Source organism: Taeniopygia guttata, chromosome 1A, assembly GCF_048771995.1.
Source record: "Taeniopygia guttata chromosome 1A, bTaeGut7.mat, whole genome shotgun sequence".
NCBI lineage: Eukaryota > Metazoa > Chordata > Aves > Passeriformes > Estrildidae > Taeniopygia > Taeniopygia guttata.
The window spans coordinates 27619227-27631609 of NC_133025.1; the positions used below are offsets into that span (position 1 = coordinate 27619227).

At 35.0% G+C, this 12383-nt stretch overlaps 1 protein-coding gene across 33 annotated transcripts in view; it reads left to right on the plus strand.

Moving 5' to 3' along the window:
• Positions 1-12383, plus strand: part of NRCAM (neuronal cell adhesion molecule) — a 142232-nt gene that overhangs the window by 99416 nt on the left and 30433 nt on the right. For 22 of the 33 annotated variants that reach the window (XM_041711441.2, XM_041711450.2, XM_041711460.2 and 19 more), the window contains 13 exons: positions 559-702; positions 1699-1810; positions 2140-2306; positions 2390-2537; positions 3096-3220; positions 4490-4519; positions 5903-6004; positions 8425-8622; positions 8728-8798; positions 9665-9890; positions 10183-10298; positions 11006-11210; positions 11366-11488. In XM_041711441.2, the coding sequence (XP_041567375.2) occupies positions 559-702; positions 1699-1810; positions 2140-2306; positions 2390-2537; positions 3096-3220; positions 4490-4519; positions 5903-6004; positions 8425-8622; positions 8728-8798; positions 9665-9890; positions 10183-10298; positions 11006-11210; positions 11366-11488 (1767 nt within the window). The remainder of the gene's footprint in view (positions 1-558; positions 703-1698; positions 1811-2139; positions 2307-2389; positions 2538-3095; positions 3221-4489; positions 4520-5902; positions 6005-8424; positions 8623-8727; positions 8799-9664; positions 9891-10182; positions 10299-11005; positions 11211-11365; positions 11489-12383) is intronic. The other 11 variants (XM_012568958.5, XM_072922113.1, XM_041711456.2 and 8 more) reach the window with 1 other exon arrangement.

Genomic DNA, 12383 nt, shown 5'->3' on the forward strand with positions numbered 1-12383 from the left:
CCTACTGAATTACTAACTCTGCTCTTGAGGAGATTGTTTCTTGACTTGGTTAGAAGAAATGCTTATTCTTTACTCTGAGATAATTTTCAACTGAGTATGGCTATTTTTATATTTGTAAAATTATTTATGGTGTAACAATTGATTTGAAACTTTCACGTCACAGAGGACTATGTCATTGTATCAGCATTTTCTTTTGACATTCGGGAATATTTCTGTAATTTTCTATATATTGACTGTATTTGCTGGAATCTCATAATATTGGTATTTTTTCTCTGTATTGTGTGCAAAATACAATCTCAGCTTCACTTCCTTGGAAAACAAACAAAAAAACCTCTCAAAAAATGGGAACTCTACCATCCTAAATCAATACCTGTAGAATGAGAAGAACTTTTTAAACTGTATTAAAATTCAAATTTTTACCAGTGAGCAGTCATCCAGGGAAAAAAAACATAAAGGGTCTATTGGTCTTTCAGATTCTTCCTTCTTTTCAGAAGTATGAAACTTGCAATCCAATAGCAGTTTAGGAAAAGCAATAACTCTTTTTCTTTACACCAACAGTTGCCCCAGAAGATCCTAGCAGAAAGGTGGATGGTGACACCATTATTTTCTCACAAGTGCAAGAAAGGTCAAGCGCCGTCTATCAGTGCAATGCTTCTAATGAATACGGATACTTGCTAGCAAATGCGTTTGTGAATGTTCTGGGTAAGAAAGAGGCTTTATATTTTTCTGTTTTCTTGGGTATTCAGTTGTCTCCTGCTAACACACAGGCTCTCTGCTCAAGCCTTGCTTGAGGTCTTCACTGGGAATTGATCTATTTCCTGGACCCTGTAAAGAGCAAGGGTATACATACTTTGTTTTTTCTAAGATATTCCTGAATTTCAGTTTCACTGTTCCAAAGAGAGAAGGATAGATGTGAAAGCTGGGAAAACGTGGAAGAAATTTTATCTCTTTTTTGATTTTTTTGTTTGTGTAAGTCAGTCTAACAGAAGCCTGACAAAGAAGGCAGGAATTACTGTTGCCTAAGTTAGTACATTTCAATACAGTTTGATTGAGTCTGGTTGTTTTGGATTAGTGGAATAGATGATCTCCAAGTTGCTGCTGCAAGGGGACATGATTATGCATTTGTCTCTAAGGCTTCCCTGGCATGTGTTTCTGATTACAATATGTTGTGTGGCCCCTCTAATTCTTCTCACTGAATTTAAAAAAGCTAGTGGCAAAATCCTAGGCAGAATGGCCTCTAGTGACTCTCCTGCAGGAACTGGCAGATGTGTTGATTGACACTGTCGTTTAAAAGAAGGAAAATGTAGGTGTTACACCAAAAATGAATCCTAGCTTCTTTCTGCCTGCAGGTTTGTTTGGACTTAGATAGTTCATTCTGTACCCAGGAGATTATCTTCTTGAAGTATATACAGATTTAAATTTTCCAATTGAAATACTTGCTTTTTGGTGCCCATCACTATTGCAAATAGGCAAGAAACAGTTGTTTTTCACAAGATAATTTCCCTGCATTTACTTTTCCTCAGGCTGGTACCAGTACAATATATTTGAACCCAGACTGAGATCCGAAATCATCTCAGAGAAAAATGTTTTTATGTAATTCTTTAGGCCATTCTTAATGTCTTTGTATTTTGTATTTGTAACTATACTTTTTACTATTTATGACTTTGAAACTACATTAAGATATCTTTATCTTTTTAGCTGAGCCACCAAGAATTCTAACTCCTGCTAATAAACTGTATCAAGTCATTGCAGACAGTCCCGCATTGCTAGACTGTGCTTATTTTGGGTCACCTAAGCCTGAAATTGAATGGTAAGCTCTAGCTGTGCCTATGATACACTGGATGAGCCAGTTATATCTATGGAAACAAACACTTAAAGCTTTAAAACTCTTCTAACACTATTTACTATTTTAAAATAGTATATTTTAAAATAGATGCTGTATACCATTTCCTAATGCAATATTGCATATACCTAATGAACCAGCAGTAAAGTTATGCCTGCAGAGTCAAGTTTAAATTTCTTTGAGTGCTTCTGTTTCTATATTCTAATGCAGCAGTCCTAAGTTTGTATTTTATTGATAATAAAACCATACAGAATTTAACTGTGATGCTGGCTAATGATATTACTTCTTATATAAAGGTTTAAGGGAGTGAAAGGTAGTATCCTGCGTGGAAATGAGTACGTTTTCCATGATAACGGAACCTTGGAAATTCCGGTGGCTCAGAAGAATAGTGCTGGTACATACACATGTGTAGCAAGAAATGAATTAGGAAAGATACAAAATGAGGTGCAGTTGGAAATTAAAGGTGAGAAATTAGTCATTCTTTCATCACTGATTAGTACAGAATTTCAGGCTTTCTGGACATCTAATTTTAATTTTAAATTTCAGATCCAACGATGATTATTAAACAGCCGGAATACAAAGTGATTCAGAGATATGGCCAGGTTTCTTTTGAGTGTATAATAAAACATGATTCTACCTTACTACCAACAGTTACATGGTTGAAGGACAATGACGAACTGCCAGATGATGAAAGGTAAGGACCACATAGTTTTCCTTAATTTTTAATTTTTAGGTCCTTTTGTCTGCTCCTTTTTCTGATCTTTGAAACGAACAGATTGACCATTGACATTTTCCAAAGAAGACAGATAAACATCATGGCTATCCAATATTTGGTGACTAAAGGATTTATCTAGTGTGATGAAATATTAAGATAGAATTTAAAAATAAAATGAGATGTAAGTATTTATACAAACTTTGCACACTGATCTTATAGATAAAGTGTAAGGTAAAGATAATTGACATGAGAAGCTAAACAGATAACAGAAAGCTATTTTGCTCTGGATCACAAATATTTCAAATTCCTTTGACTATATTTGGAAAGAAAAGTACATTAGAATAAAAGTTACTGTGGGAAGATGGTCAAGAGCAATGAATAAAAAAAAAAAAGATGATGTTGTCCTGTAGCGTACCTTGGGTAAATATAGCTGTTTAGGTATGTACAAGTATATGAGATTTGATAATGTTTTATGCAAGTTTCCTATAACAGTGCCAGTTATTGAAAAATCAGTGGCTGAATTTGTTGTATTTACAGGTTTCTAGTTGGTAAAGACAACTTGACCATTATGAATGTAACTGATAAAGATGATGGAACATACACTTGCATAGTTAATACTACTCTGGACAGTGTTTCAGCAAGTGCTGTGCTTACTGTTGTTGGTAAGAATGCTCTCAAACTTCTACTGTTAGGTATGAAAACAGCATTAGATTTAAAGTGAAAAGCACAAACATAGTTTTGGTTTTTAGTCCAGGACAAAGGAAATGCCACCTAAGTGTCAATGTGTTTCAATTTTTAAAAAATGTAGTCCCACCTTATAGTTTACATTTGAATTAGCTACTTACAAAATGACAGAGTAGCTAGAGGATAGATTCGTGCTGTATAGCTTTTTATTTTGATCACATCTGAGCTACTACAGGAAGTTCAATTTTGCAGGGTATTTGAACATAAACATGGTAGAATCACAGAATGGTTTGGGTTGGAAGGCACCTTTAAGATCATCTAGTTCTAAGCCCCCTGCCTTGGGCAGGGACACCTTCCACACAACATGTCTGGGCAACCTGTTCCGGTGTTTCACCATAAAAATCGTCTTCGTAATACATAACATAAACTCTGCTTTAGCTGAAGCCATTCTTCCTTGTCTTACCACTACTTGCCCTTGTGAAAAGTCACTCTCCAGCTCTCTTGGAGCCTGTGTAGGTGCTGGGAGGCTATTCTAAGGTGTCCCCAGAGCCTTCTCTTCTTTGGGCTGAACTGCCCCGACTCTCTCAGCCTGTCTTCACAGGAGAGGTGCTCCAGCTCTGTGGTCACCTTAGTGGCCGTCCTCCGGACTCCTTCCAACAGGAACATGTCTTTGTTGTGTTGGGAGAATGTTATCTCAGGAACCTCTTCGACAACTGAATTATGCTTCAGAAAGACTGAGCATACTTGGTTGTATGACTTATAATGGATTGTGTTTTTAATTTAGTTCTCTTTTAAGTTTTTATGGTTGCAGAGTCTTGCCAAATATATTACTTTGCCCCTTCTCCAATTTGTAAGAAAGTTTTAAGTAGATGCCGTGAATGATTCTTACACGAGTTCACTCTGAGACTCAGAGCAAGTATGTTTGTGTTTTAAAATTCTGCTGTGATCTTATGCCTATTCAGGAATGATCTAAGCCAAAAAACTAGTACTTATTTAGATGCTTTTATAGGATTGTTTATTTTATTTATTTTCTTGACCTAGTCTTATTTTTAAAAATTAATAAAATATTCAAGAACACTTTTTTAGCTCTTCAGGGAAAAATTATCGTGGTTTTTTTTAAATTAACCATTTAATCTAAATAAGTTAACTTTTCTTTGTCTCTAATAACTATAGTCTTTAACTACCTACAATATTCTGTTTCTTTGGCTACTAACTGATTAAATCCTTTATATTAATGTTCTTTTCAGCTGCTCCCCCAACACCAGCTATCATTTACGGTAAACTAAGACAAAGTTCTCTTTCTACATCATCAGGCTCATTTGCCTGTTGCAATTTTCTTTGCCTTTTTTTTCCCCTTTTCCTCTGTGTGTGTGTGTGTGTGTCTGTGTCTATGTGGTTTCATCCCATTTTACCAACTACTTCATTACTATAGCACAGAACTTAGGAATGTTACAGAGCAGGCTGATTTATATTTAGGGAATAAGTAGTTTTCAGAGATAAATTATTTTTAATTAAAATTTGGTATAGTATGGCAATGTTTTTCTCATATACCATACTGTAATACATATTAGTTATATAATAAATGAAATATCTAAAATGTAAATCCAACTCTTTGGTGAAAGGTAATTCACTATTAAAGACTTTGCCCAAACCAAATTATGTTGTATTTTAACTAATATTAACATTGGTTTTGCAGCCTTGTAGTCCTGCTCTATTTTATTATTTCATTTCATAGCTTGTCTTCATTTTACTCCACTCATAAGATGAATATGACCACATTAACCAGTTTGACTTACAATTGATGAAATCGCCAAGATTTTAAAATATAAGTTAAAACTAAAAAAAAATAATCTTTTAGGCATAGTCTTAAATTTAATGGCATAGAACCTTTAATTTGGTAGCATGTTTTCTGAATTTGGGGGTTCAAGTGCAATCTAATAAGCTAAATCACTTTTAAGTATAAGAGTTTTAAGCACTTTTATGTAAATCCTGTCAGTGAAAATGCCTATGTATTCTTACATGAACCTACTTATTAGTTGTGATTTTTGTGAAACAAATCATATCATAAATTACCTTCATGAGTTTAGAACAGGCAATTACATCTTTATGTGTTATAAGGATGTATAATAATGGCTTGTGTGGTATTTCTGAGCCTTTTTAAAAGAACAGCAAAAAATAAATAATTTAGTAACTTGCAATTAGTTTCTGTTTGAAGTATACTTGTTTTGAATTCACATAAAAATATTTGTAATGGTTATAGAAAGGCTTCTTTGATATGAATGTTTCTTTATTTTCCATGTTGTATGAATTATGTCTGTTACAATAGATAACCACCCATAATCATCCAAAGATAAACTAAACAGGCATTTCATAATTCCTTGTATCTCATCACATTTTTATATCACAGTGCACTCAGATATAGATAAAAATAAATACCAGTTCTTGTTAATGTATAGAAGTTTCCTGGTTACATCAGTTCTCCATTTTTGTCTGTTTTGTAATAATTGCATGCTATTAGTCTTTAAGTCATGCTTACATAAGTGATTAGACCTGCCCTGCTGTATTTGTGGAATTCTTTGATTGGAATGTAAGGATTTTTTTCAAATATTAAAGCACGTATTCTGGTGTGGTTACTTATTTTGTCTTCATTCAATTTACAGCCCGGCCAAATCCACCCTTTGACTTGGAATTGACAGGTCAGCTAGAAAGAAGCATTGATCTCTCTTGGATACCAGGAGATGAAAACAACAGTCCCATTATAAGTATGTTTGTTTGTATCTACTACACTACATTGAAGGTGTTGTTCTAACTGTTACCAATTTTCAGAATATTTCTGGAATAAATTTTGTGTACAGCATGAGAAAATGGTAAAGCAATTCTCTACAGCTGCCATTTATTTACATAACATACCCTTAATTCTACTGTACAGCCAAGCAGGAAGACCAGAAGAGCTGGGCTTTTTGATTCAAAAAGTTGTGCTAGATAATATAGAAGTTACATATATTGATATGAGGTCTGTCTGACAAGGTCCAATTTTATGAATATGTAGAGAACAGGCTTGTTCATTGCTTGTATGTTTCTGAGAGAGCTACTAGTATCTTGCATTAACTCTTTTGTAATTCTATGATTTGAAACAGCATAATCAATAGCATGATTTGAAGTAGTACCACCATCATCAGTGATTATCCATCTCTATTGGTGCAGAAGTTTATTCTTCATGAAAATATGAGGTAGATAGTTTTTATGGGTTTTTTTTTTTCTAGTCCAGACAGTTAAAAGAATGAACCATATCCATAAAACAAAGCAATTAAATATTTATAAAATTTTGAGGCAGTAAATTGGTATTAAATGCTGTAATTCTTCTCATTAAACATAATGAAAACTCTTGCCTATATTGAGCAGAGAGGATAGAGGGGGAATTTAGGAGCAAGGAACAAAGATATTAATATTTGTTTTCCTAAAAATCATGGGATCAGAAAGACTTTTTGACATTACTTTTTCCCTATGAGCAATTTAATTCAACAACATCATTATTTATGCAGTGTGTTTTTAGATAATAACTGCCACAAGTTGCCAAGACCAGTGTAGATGTTATGTTTGGAAGAATTAGTAAGACTGACTTACTGGGCGTTGCTCTCCAGTGTTTGATGCTAGGTCAGTACCAACACTGAAAACAAACCATAAGGATCAGGTATCTGGAAAGGAAGATTTGTAAAAACCATAATTTCACAAGTTTCTGAACACATCAAATATTTTGTCTACATTTTAATGAAACGCTAAGTGATGCTGGATTTAATTATAATACAATTTATATTGCTGCATGGTCTTCTTAGAGGCTGCAAAATAAGGCATTTGCTTCCTGAGTAAGCTTATTTCTTTTGCTGCTGCAAAAGTGCTGATGAAGAGTCAAGGATTCACTTGAAATCACTTCAAAGTGCAGACGAAGATTCAAGGATTGCACTTCATTAGGAGTGATCTGTTTGCACAATATGACTGACATGCTAGACTCTATCTGAAAGCTCAGATAGTTTCTTTTTTTCCCTTGAAGTTGCCTATAAATTATTCTACTAGAGTTACAGGCAGAATGCTAGTGACCAGGGAAGCAAAAAGCAGTAGTGAAAACCTTTCTGGCATATAATATTCTCACCTTTTCAGCAAAGCTTTATCCAGGAAAGATCCCATCCCAAGACCTGTATCATTGAGCACACAACAGCAGCAGTAGCTCAGACAGTAATTTGGGGTCAATACTCCTTCTTTCTCTTACTACTTAGGTCAGAATGAAATCTGCCAGCCAGAAGGCTGTGATTAGTACTTACCTCTTTTACATCTTGCTCGCAAATTGTGCATTTTTCTATGCTCCAGGTGCTGTGGAATCTACTCAGGCTGTAAATTCTTCTCTCATTTACTTATTGTGTCCTAAAAATTCCCCTTAATCCATATCTCATGTCTTACAGCAAGGTTTTTTGGCTGTTTCACATCTGTAAAAAAATGTCCTTTTGTCTTTCATAATGTGTATGATTTTCTTTTTGGAATTCTACAAACCTATTTATCTCTGAGGTTATATATACTTTGTAAGGTCTTAACAGTAATCATCATAATGTTCACACAGAGTACTCTCAAGAAATTTAGTTTCTGAACATACATTCCCTGATTTAATTTGAAGATAATGAAAAGTGCTCTCAAAAACCTTCCTTAAGTACAGGTTCTTGACTTCAAATAGATTTTCATTATTCCAGTTTCATTGGGGAAAATGGAATATTCAGGGAGTTTTAAATTTATACAGATACTCCCTGCTGTCTGCTTGATACAATTAAGAACAATGTATTTCAGAGTCAAATTCCACTTCCTTGCTGTTATAGTTCAAGGGTTCCCATTAAATTAAAATCCTGTACCTGAGAGAGAGCTCTTGTAATAATGTGCTACCTGAGATATGGCTGCATTAGTGAAAGTACCAAAGGATAAAAGTAAGGGTTTATTTTTTATATTTCACCTTTATTTCCACTCTTGATATCTGCATTTTAAATCTGTGTTATGGTTTATGTATTTACATGTCATGTTCCATGATTTTTGAAAGTGCTGGTTGGAGCAATCCCTTCTGGCTAGCTCATTCAGAAATGCCTATACTTGTCTGGGAAGCTGATTCAAGTTTTGACGTAAAGTTGGATTCAATTCCTGCTTGCAGACTTTGTAATTGAGTACGAAGATGCGCTGCATGAACCAGGAGTGTGGCACTACCAGACGGAAGTCCCTGGCACTCAGACAACGGCGCAGCTGAAGTTGTCTCCCTATGTCAACTACTCGTTCCGTGTGATAGCTGTCAATAGGATTGGCAGAAGCCAGCCGAGTGAGCCATCTGAGCAGTACCTGACAAAATCTGCAAGTAAATAATTATTCCCACTTACCAGCGATCGATTCCTGCTATGAATAGCATTGAGTTTGCTTTGAAGCAGCCATTCTTGTTCACGTGTAAATATTTCATTTTTAGGCCCTGATGAAAATCCTGCTAATGTACAGGGGATAGGCTCAGAACCTGATAATTTGGTAATAACATGGGAGGTAAGATGGGTCTTTTTTCAAGTTTTCATTTGTTTTCAAGTTTGCGAGTAGCTTTTTTTTTTTTTGAGAACCAATGATAAGAATACCCAATTGCCTGCTTAAAATATTCTTGAAAAAGAGCTAAATTCATACATTCCCCATCTTCATTTTCATGAAAAAACTGAATTTTTTTTTTTTAAATATGAAAATAAGTTAAAGGTGGGGGGGGGCATATTTCCTTGTGTGATTTCTCAAGATAAGCCAATAATTAAGTAATACAGGATGTTTTGCTGTCAGTTTAAGAAAATTTCAAAATATAAATGGAGGTTTATTTCAAGTACTGTCTAATTTTTAGAGTGAATTTGTATGTGAATGCTACTTCTACTCTCACCTGTAATGATAAACTAATCATTGTGCACTTTCCCACTAGAAAACTTCTGTTGAAGTTTTCTCCATCATGCCCTTACCATCAGGACAGGAGTTCAAGGAGAGCCATGTATAATCAATTTGCCCTTTCAGGCAAGAAATATTGCCTAGGGTGTACTCTTTACAAGGAGTTGGTGCAAGTCTGGTTTTCTCTCTTCTGCTTCTTAAGAAATATTTGAAAACAAAATATATATACAGGAATCACAATGTGCTGTTGTGATTAGCCACCAACATCATTCAATGTGCTTTTGACCAAAGAGTGAAAACTGAAAAAAACCTGGTCAACTGAAGCGACCTCCTGTAAAAGCTAAATTGCATAACTTTCAGCAGTGCTTCTCTGTTGCAGAATACCGTGGTAAATTTTCAGTGACATTCTATAAAAGAATCACTGTACTTCTTTCTAAGTTAAGATTTTTTTAGATGTGTCAGTATATTTAAAAAAATATTTATTTTCATTTCAGCCTTTAAAAGGTTTTCAGTCTAATGGACCAGGGCTTCAGTACAAAGTCAGCTGGCGCCAGAAAGATGTTGATGATGAATGGACATCTGTTATAGTTGCAAATGTATCTAAATATATTGTGTCTGGTACACCAACCTTTGTTCCATATGAAGTAAAAGTGCAAGCTTTAAATGACTTGGGGTATGCACCAGAGCCATCAGAGGTGATTGGACATTCAGGGGAAGACTGTAAGTTTTGTAGTTTGACTCGGTTATCCTAATAAAAAGGAACTAAATGTGTAACCTGAATGGGTATTTAAGATACTGAAATATTGATAAGGGGGATAGTAGTTATTTTTTTTAATTAAAAGGAAGCAATTCGGAGATAGTAAAGGCTTCATACTACCCTGTAGTATCAATCCTGAAAACATAGGAACATTTTAACCTACTCCATGAGTACAATGCAAAGACTCATTCTAAACAACTGTGTTTGTGTGGTTTCTAATTCTAACTAGGTGCTTGTTGCATCCTTTCCACACAGTGCCAATGGTTGCTCCAGGCAATGTGCAGGTTCATGTTATTAACAGCACATTAGCAAAGGTGCATTGGGACCCAGTTCCACTAAAAACTGTCCGAGGACACCTTCAAGGGTACAAAGTAAGTACGGTCATTCTCTTCCTTGTTTATTAAAATAGATCAATCTTCCTATATGAGAGAGACTGTGTAGTAAAGAGAAAAGGAAAGTACCTCTGAGGCTTATATGTAGTTTCTTAGAAACTCAATCAGCTCAATGGACATCAGAATCAGCTTTCTCATCTGATCAAATTGTCACGTAATTGGAGGAACAGTGTTCCCATCCCTGGGTGGAGATCATTCCAGTACTGTAACCTTTGAGTAATTGCAGAACTTGTGTGTTTTTCCAGCCAAGCCAAATCTTTTTCCCCATTTATAGGTAATCTGGATTAGCATGGTCAGGGATGTGATCTAACAAGGAGGCAAGGTCCAAATCTGCTTTGGAAGGCCTGTAGACATCTTACAGAAAGAATGGATAACTTCTGCCTCTCAGATAGATTAGATAACAGGAGAATGATCACAGACCAATGCAGTTCCTAGCCAGAACTCGTATCAAACTGGTTTTGAGCATTAGCAGAACTGGCAGGCGGTAGTTTGCACACGGTTGTGTAGACTGTTTCTGGACAAGGTCCATTTCTGGAGCAGGAAAGCTCTGTGCTTTGTCTAATCTGAGTTTATTCAAATTGCAGTTGCTTCTACCTATAATTCATGGACACTTATGGAAAAGCTCAGAGTTTAGAAAATCAGAACAGCTAAGCACTCACTTTGAATTTTTCTTTTGTTGTCTTTAGGTTTACTACTGGAAAGTGCAGAGTCTATCCAGAAGGAGTAGACGACACATAGAAAAAAAGATCTTGACTTTCAGAGGAAACAAGACTTTTGGAATGTTACCAGGGCTGGAGCCCTATAGTTCCTACAAGCTGAATGTCAGAGTTGTCAATGGTAAAGGAGAAGGACCAGCAAGCCCAGACAAAGTATTTAACACCCCTGAAGGAGGTATGAAATGAAAAACCAAGATATTAAACTTGAATGAGGTTTACTTGGACTTCATAAAATAATTATCTGTCTCAATATAGTAATAGTCTTAAAAATTATTAATGACCTTTTTTAGGTTAATCTACTTTGTATTTACTCTATGTTCTTTTTAAAAGTTCCTAGTTCACCCTCCTTTCTGAAGATTACTAACCCAACACTGGACTCTCTGACTCTGGAGTGGGGTTCACCCACCCATCCAAATGGTGTTTTGACATCATATACGCTGAAGTTTCAGCCAAGTAAGTTAAAAATAATACATTTTGGGGGTTAGACTTCTGATTTTTCAAGTCCTTTCCAACCCAAACCTTTGTTTGATTTTGTGATAAAACTCTAACTTAGGCAAGGTATCTACCAAATAATAATCAATTTATGAAGAAAAAATTGTGCTACATTTGTGATGTACAAAAGATATGGTTGCATTGTAAATGTCAAATTTGAAACAGACTAATATATTTTGATAATATAGATGACTGTACTTGGAAATATTTTCTTGCTGTAGTACAAGGTTAACATTTTTATTACTTTCATTACTTCAAACCATAATTTACAGACAAATGGAGGTGAGGTCCTACAGATAAGTGGCATCCAAGTTAGATATAAGATAGTACTACCTACAAATTCTATATTCTAACTGCAGAGAAAATGTCATTAGAAGTAAATCAATGTATGCCCAATTGCATTGTCATCTGCTTTTCCAATTTTCATGGTATTATTATCTTAAAAATAAAAAATTATAAATATACCATTTACTCATCTCAGGGCTATTAAATCACTTCTTTTGGATCCTGGCTGCTTACTTAGCCCAGAAATTTCTCAGCAGTGACACTGGGAAGGAAAGAGTTTCATATGCATGGAAGAGATAAAGGAAGTTTAACTTTTTTCCACTTACTAAATCCCACTGTTTTTTGGCATTAGACACAAGTAGCTTCTATGTTTACTTTTCCTAGGCATACTGAGCTTAGAGTTTCAGATTTTTTCAATAGTCAGGGAGTTTTTCAATGCTGCATAAATTCAGATAATTTGAACTGAACTCATTTGCCTTGGATTCAGAGATTTATGAGAATGAAACTTGACCTTAAAAAACTTGCTGGTGTTTCCTATCTTGCAGCTGGACTTTGGCACCTTTACAAAAAA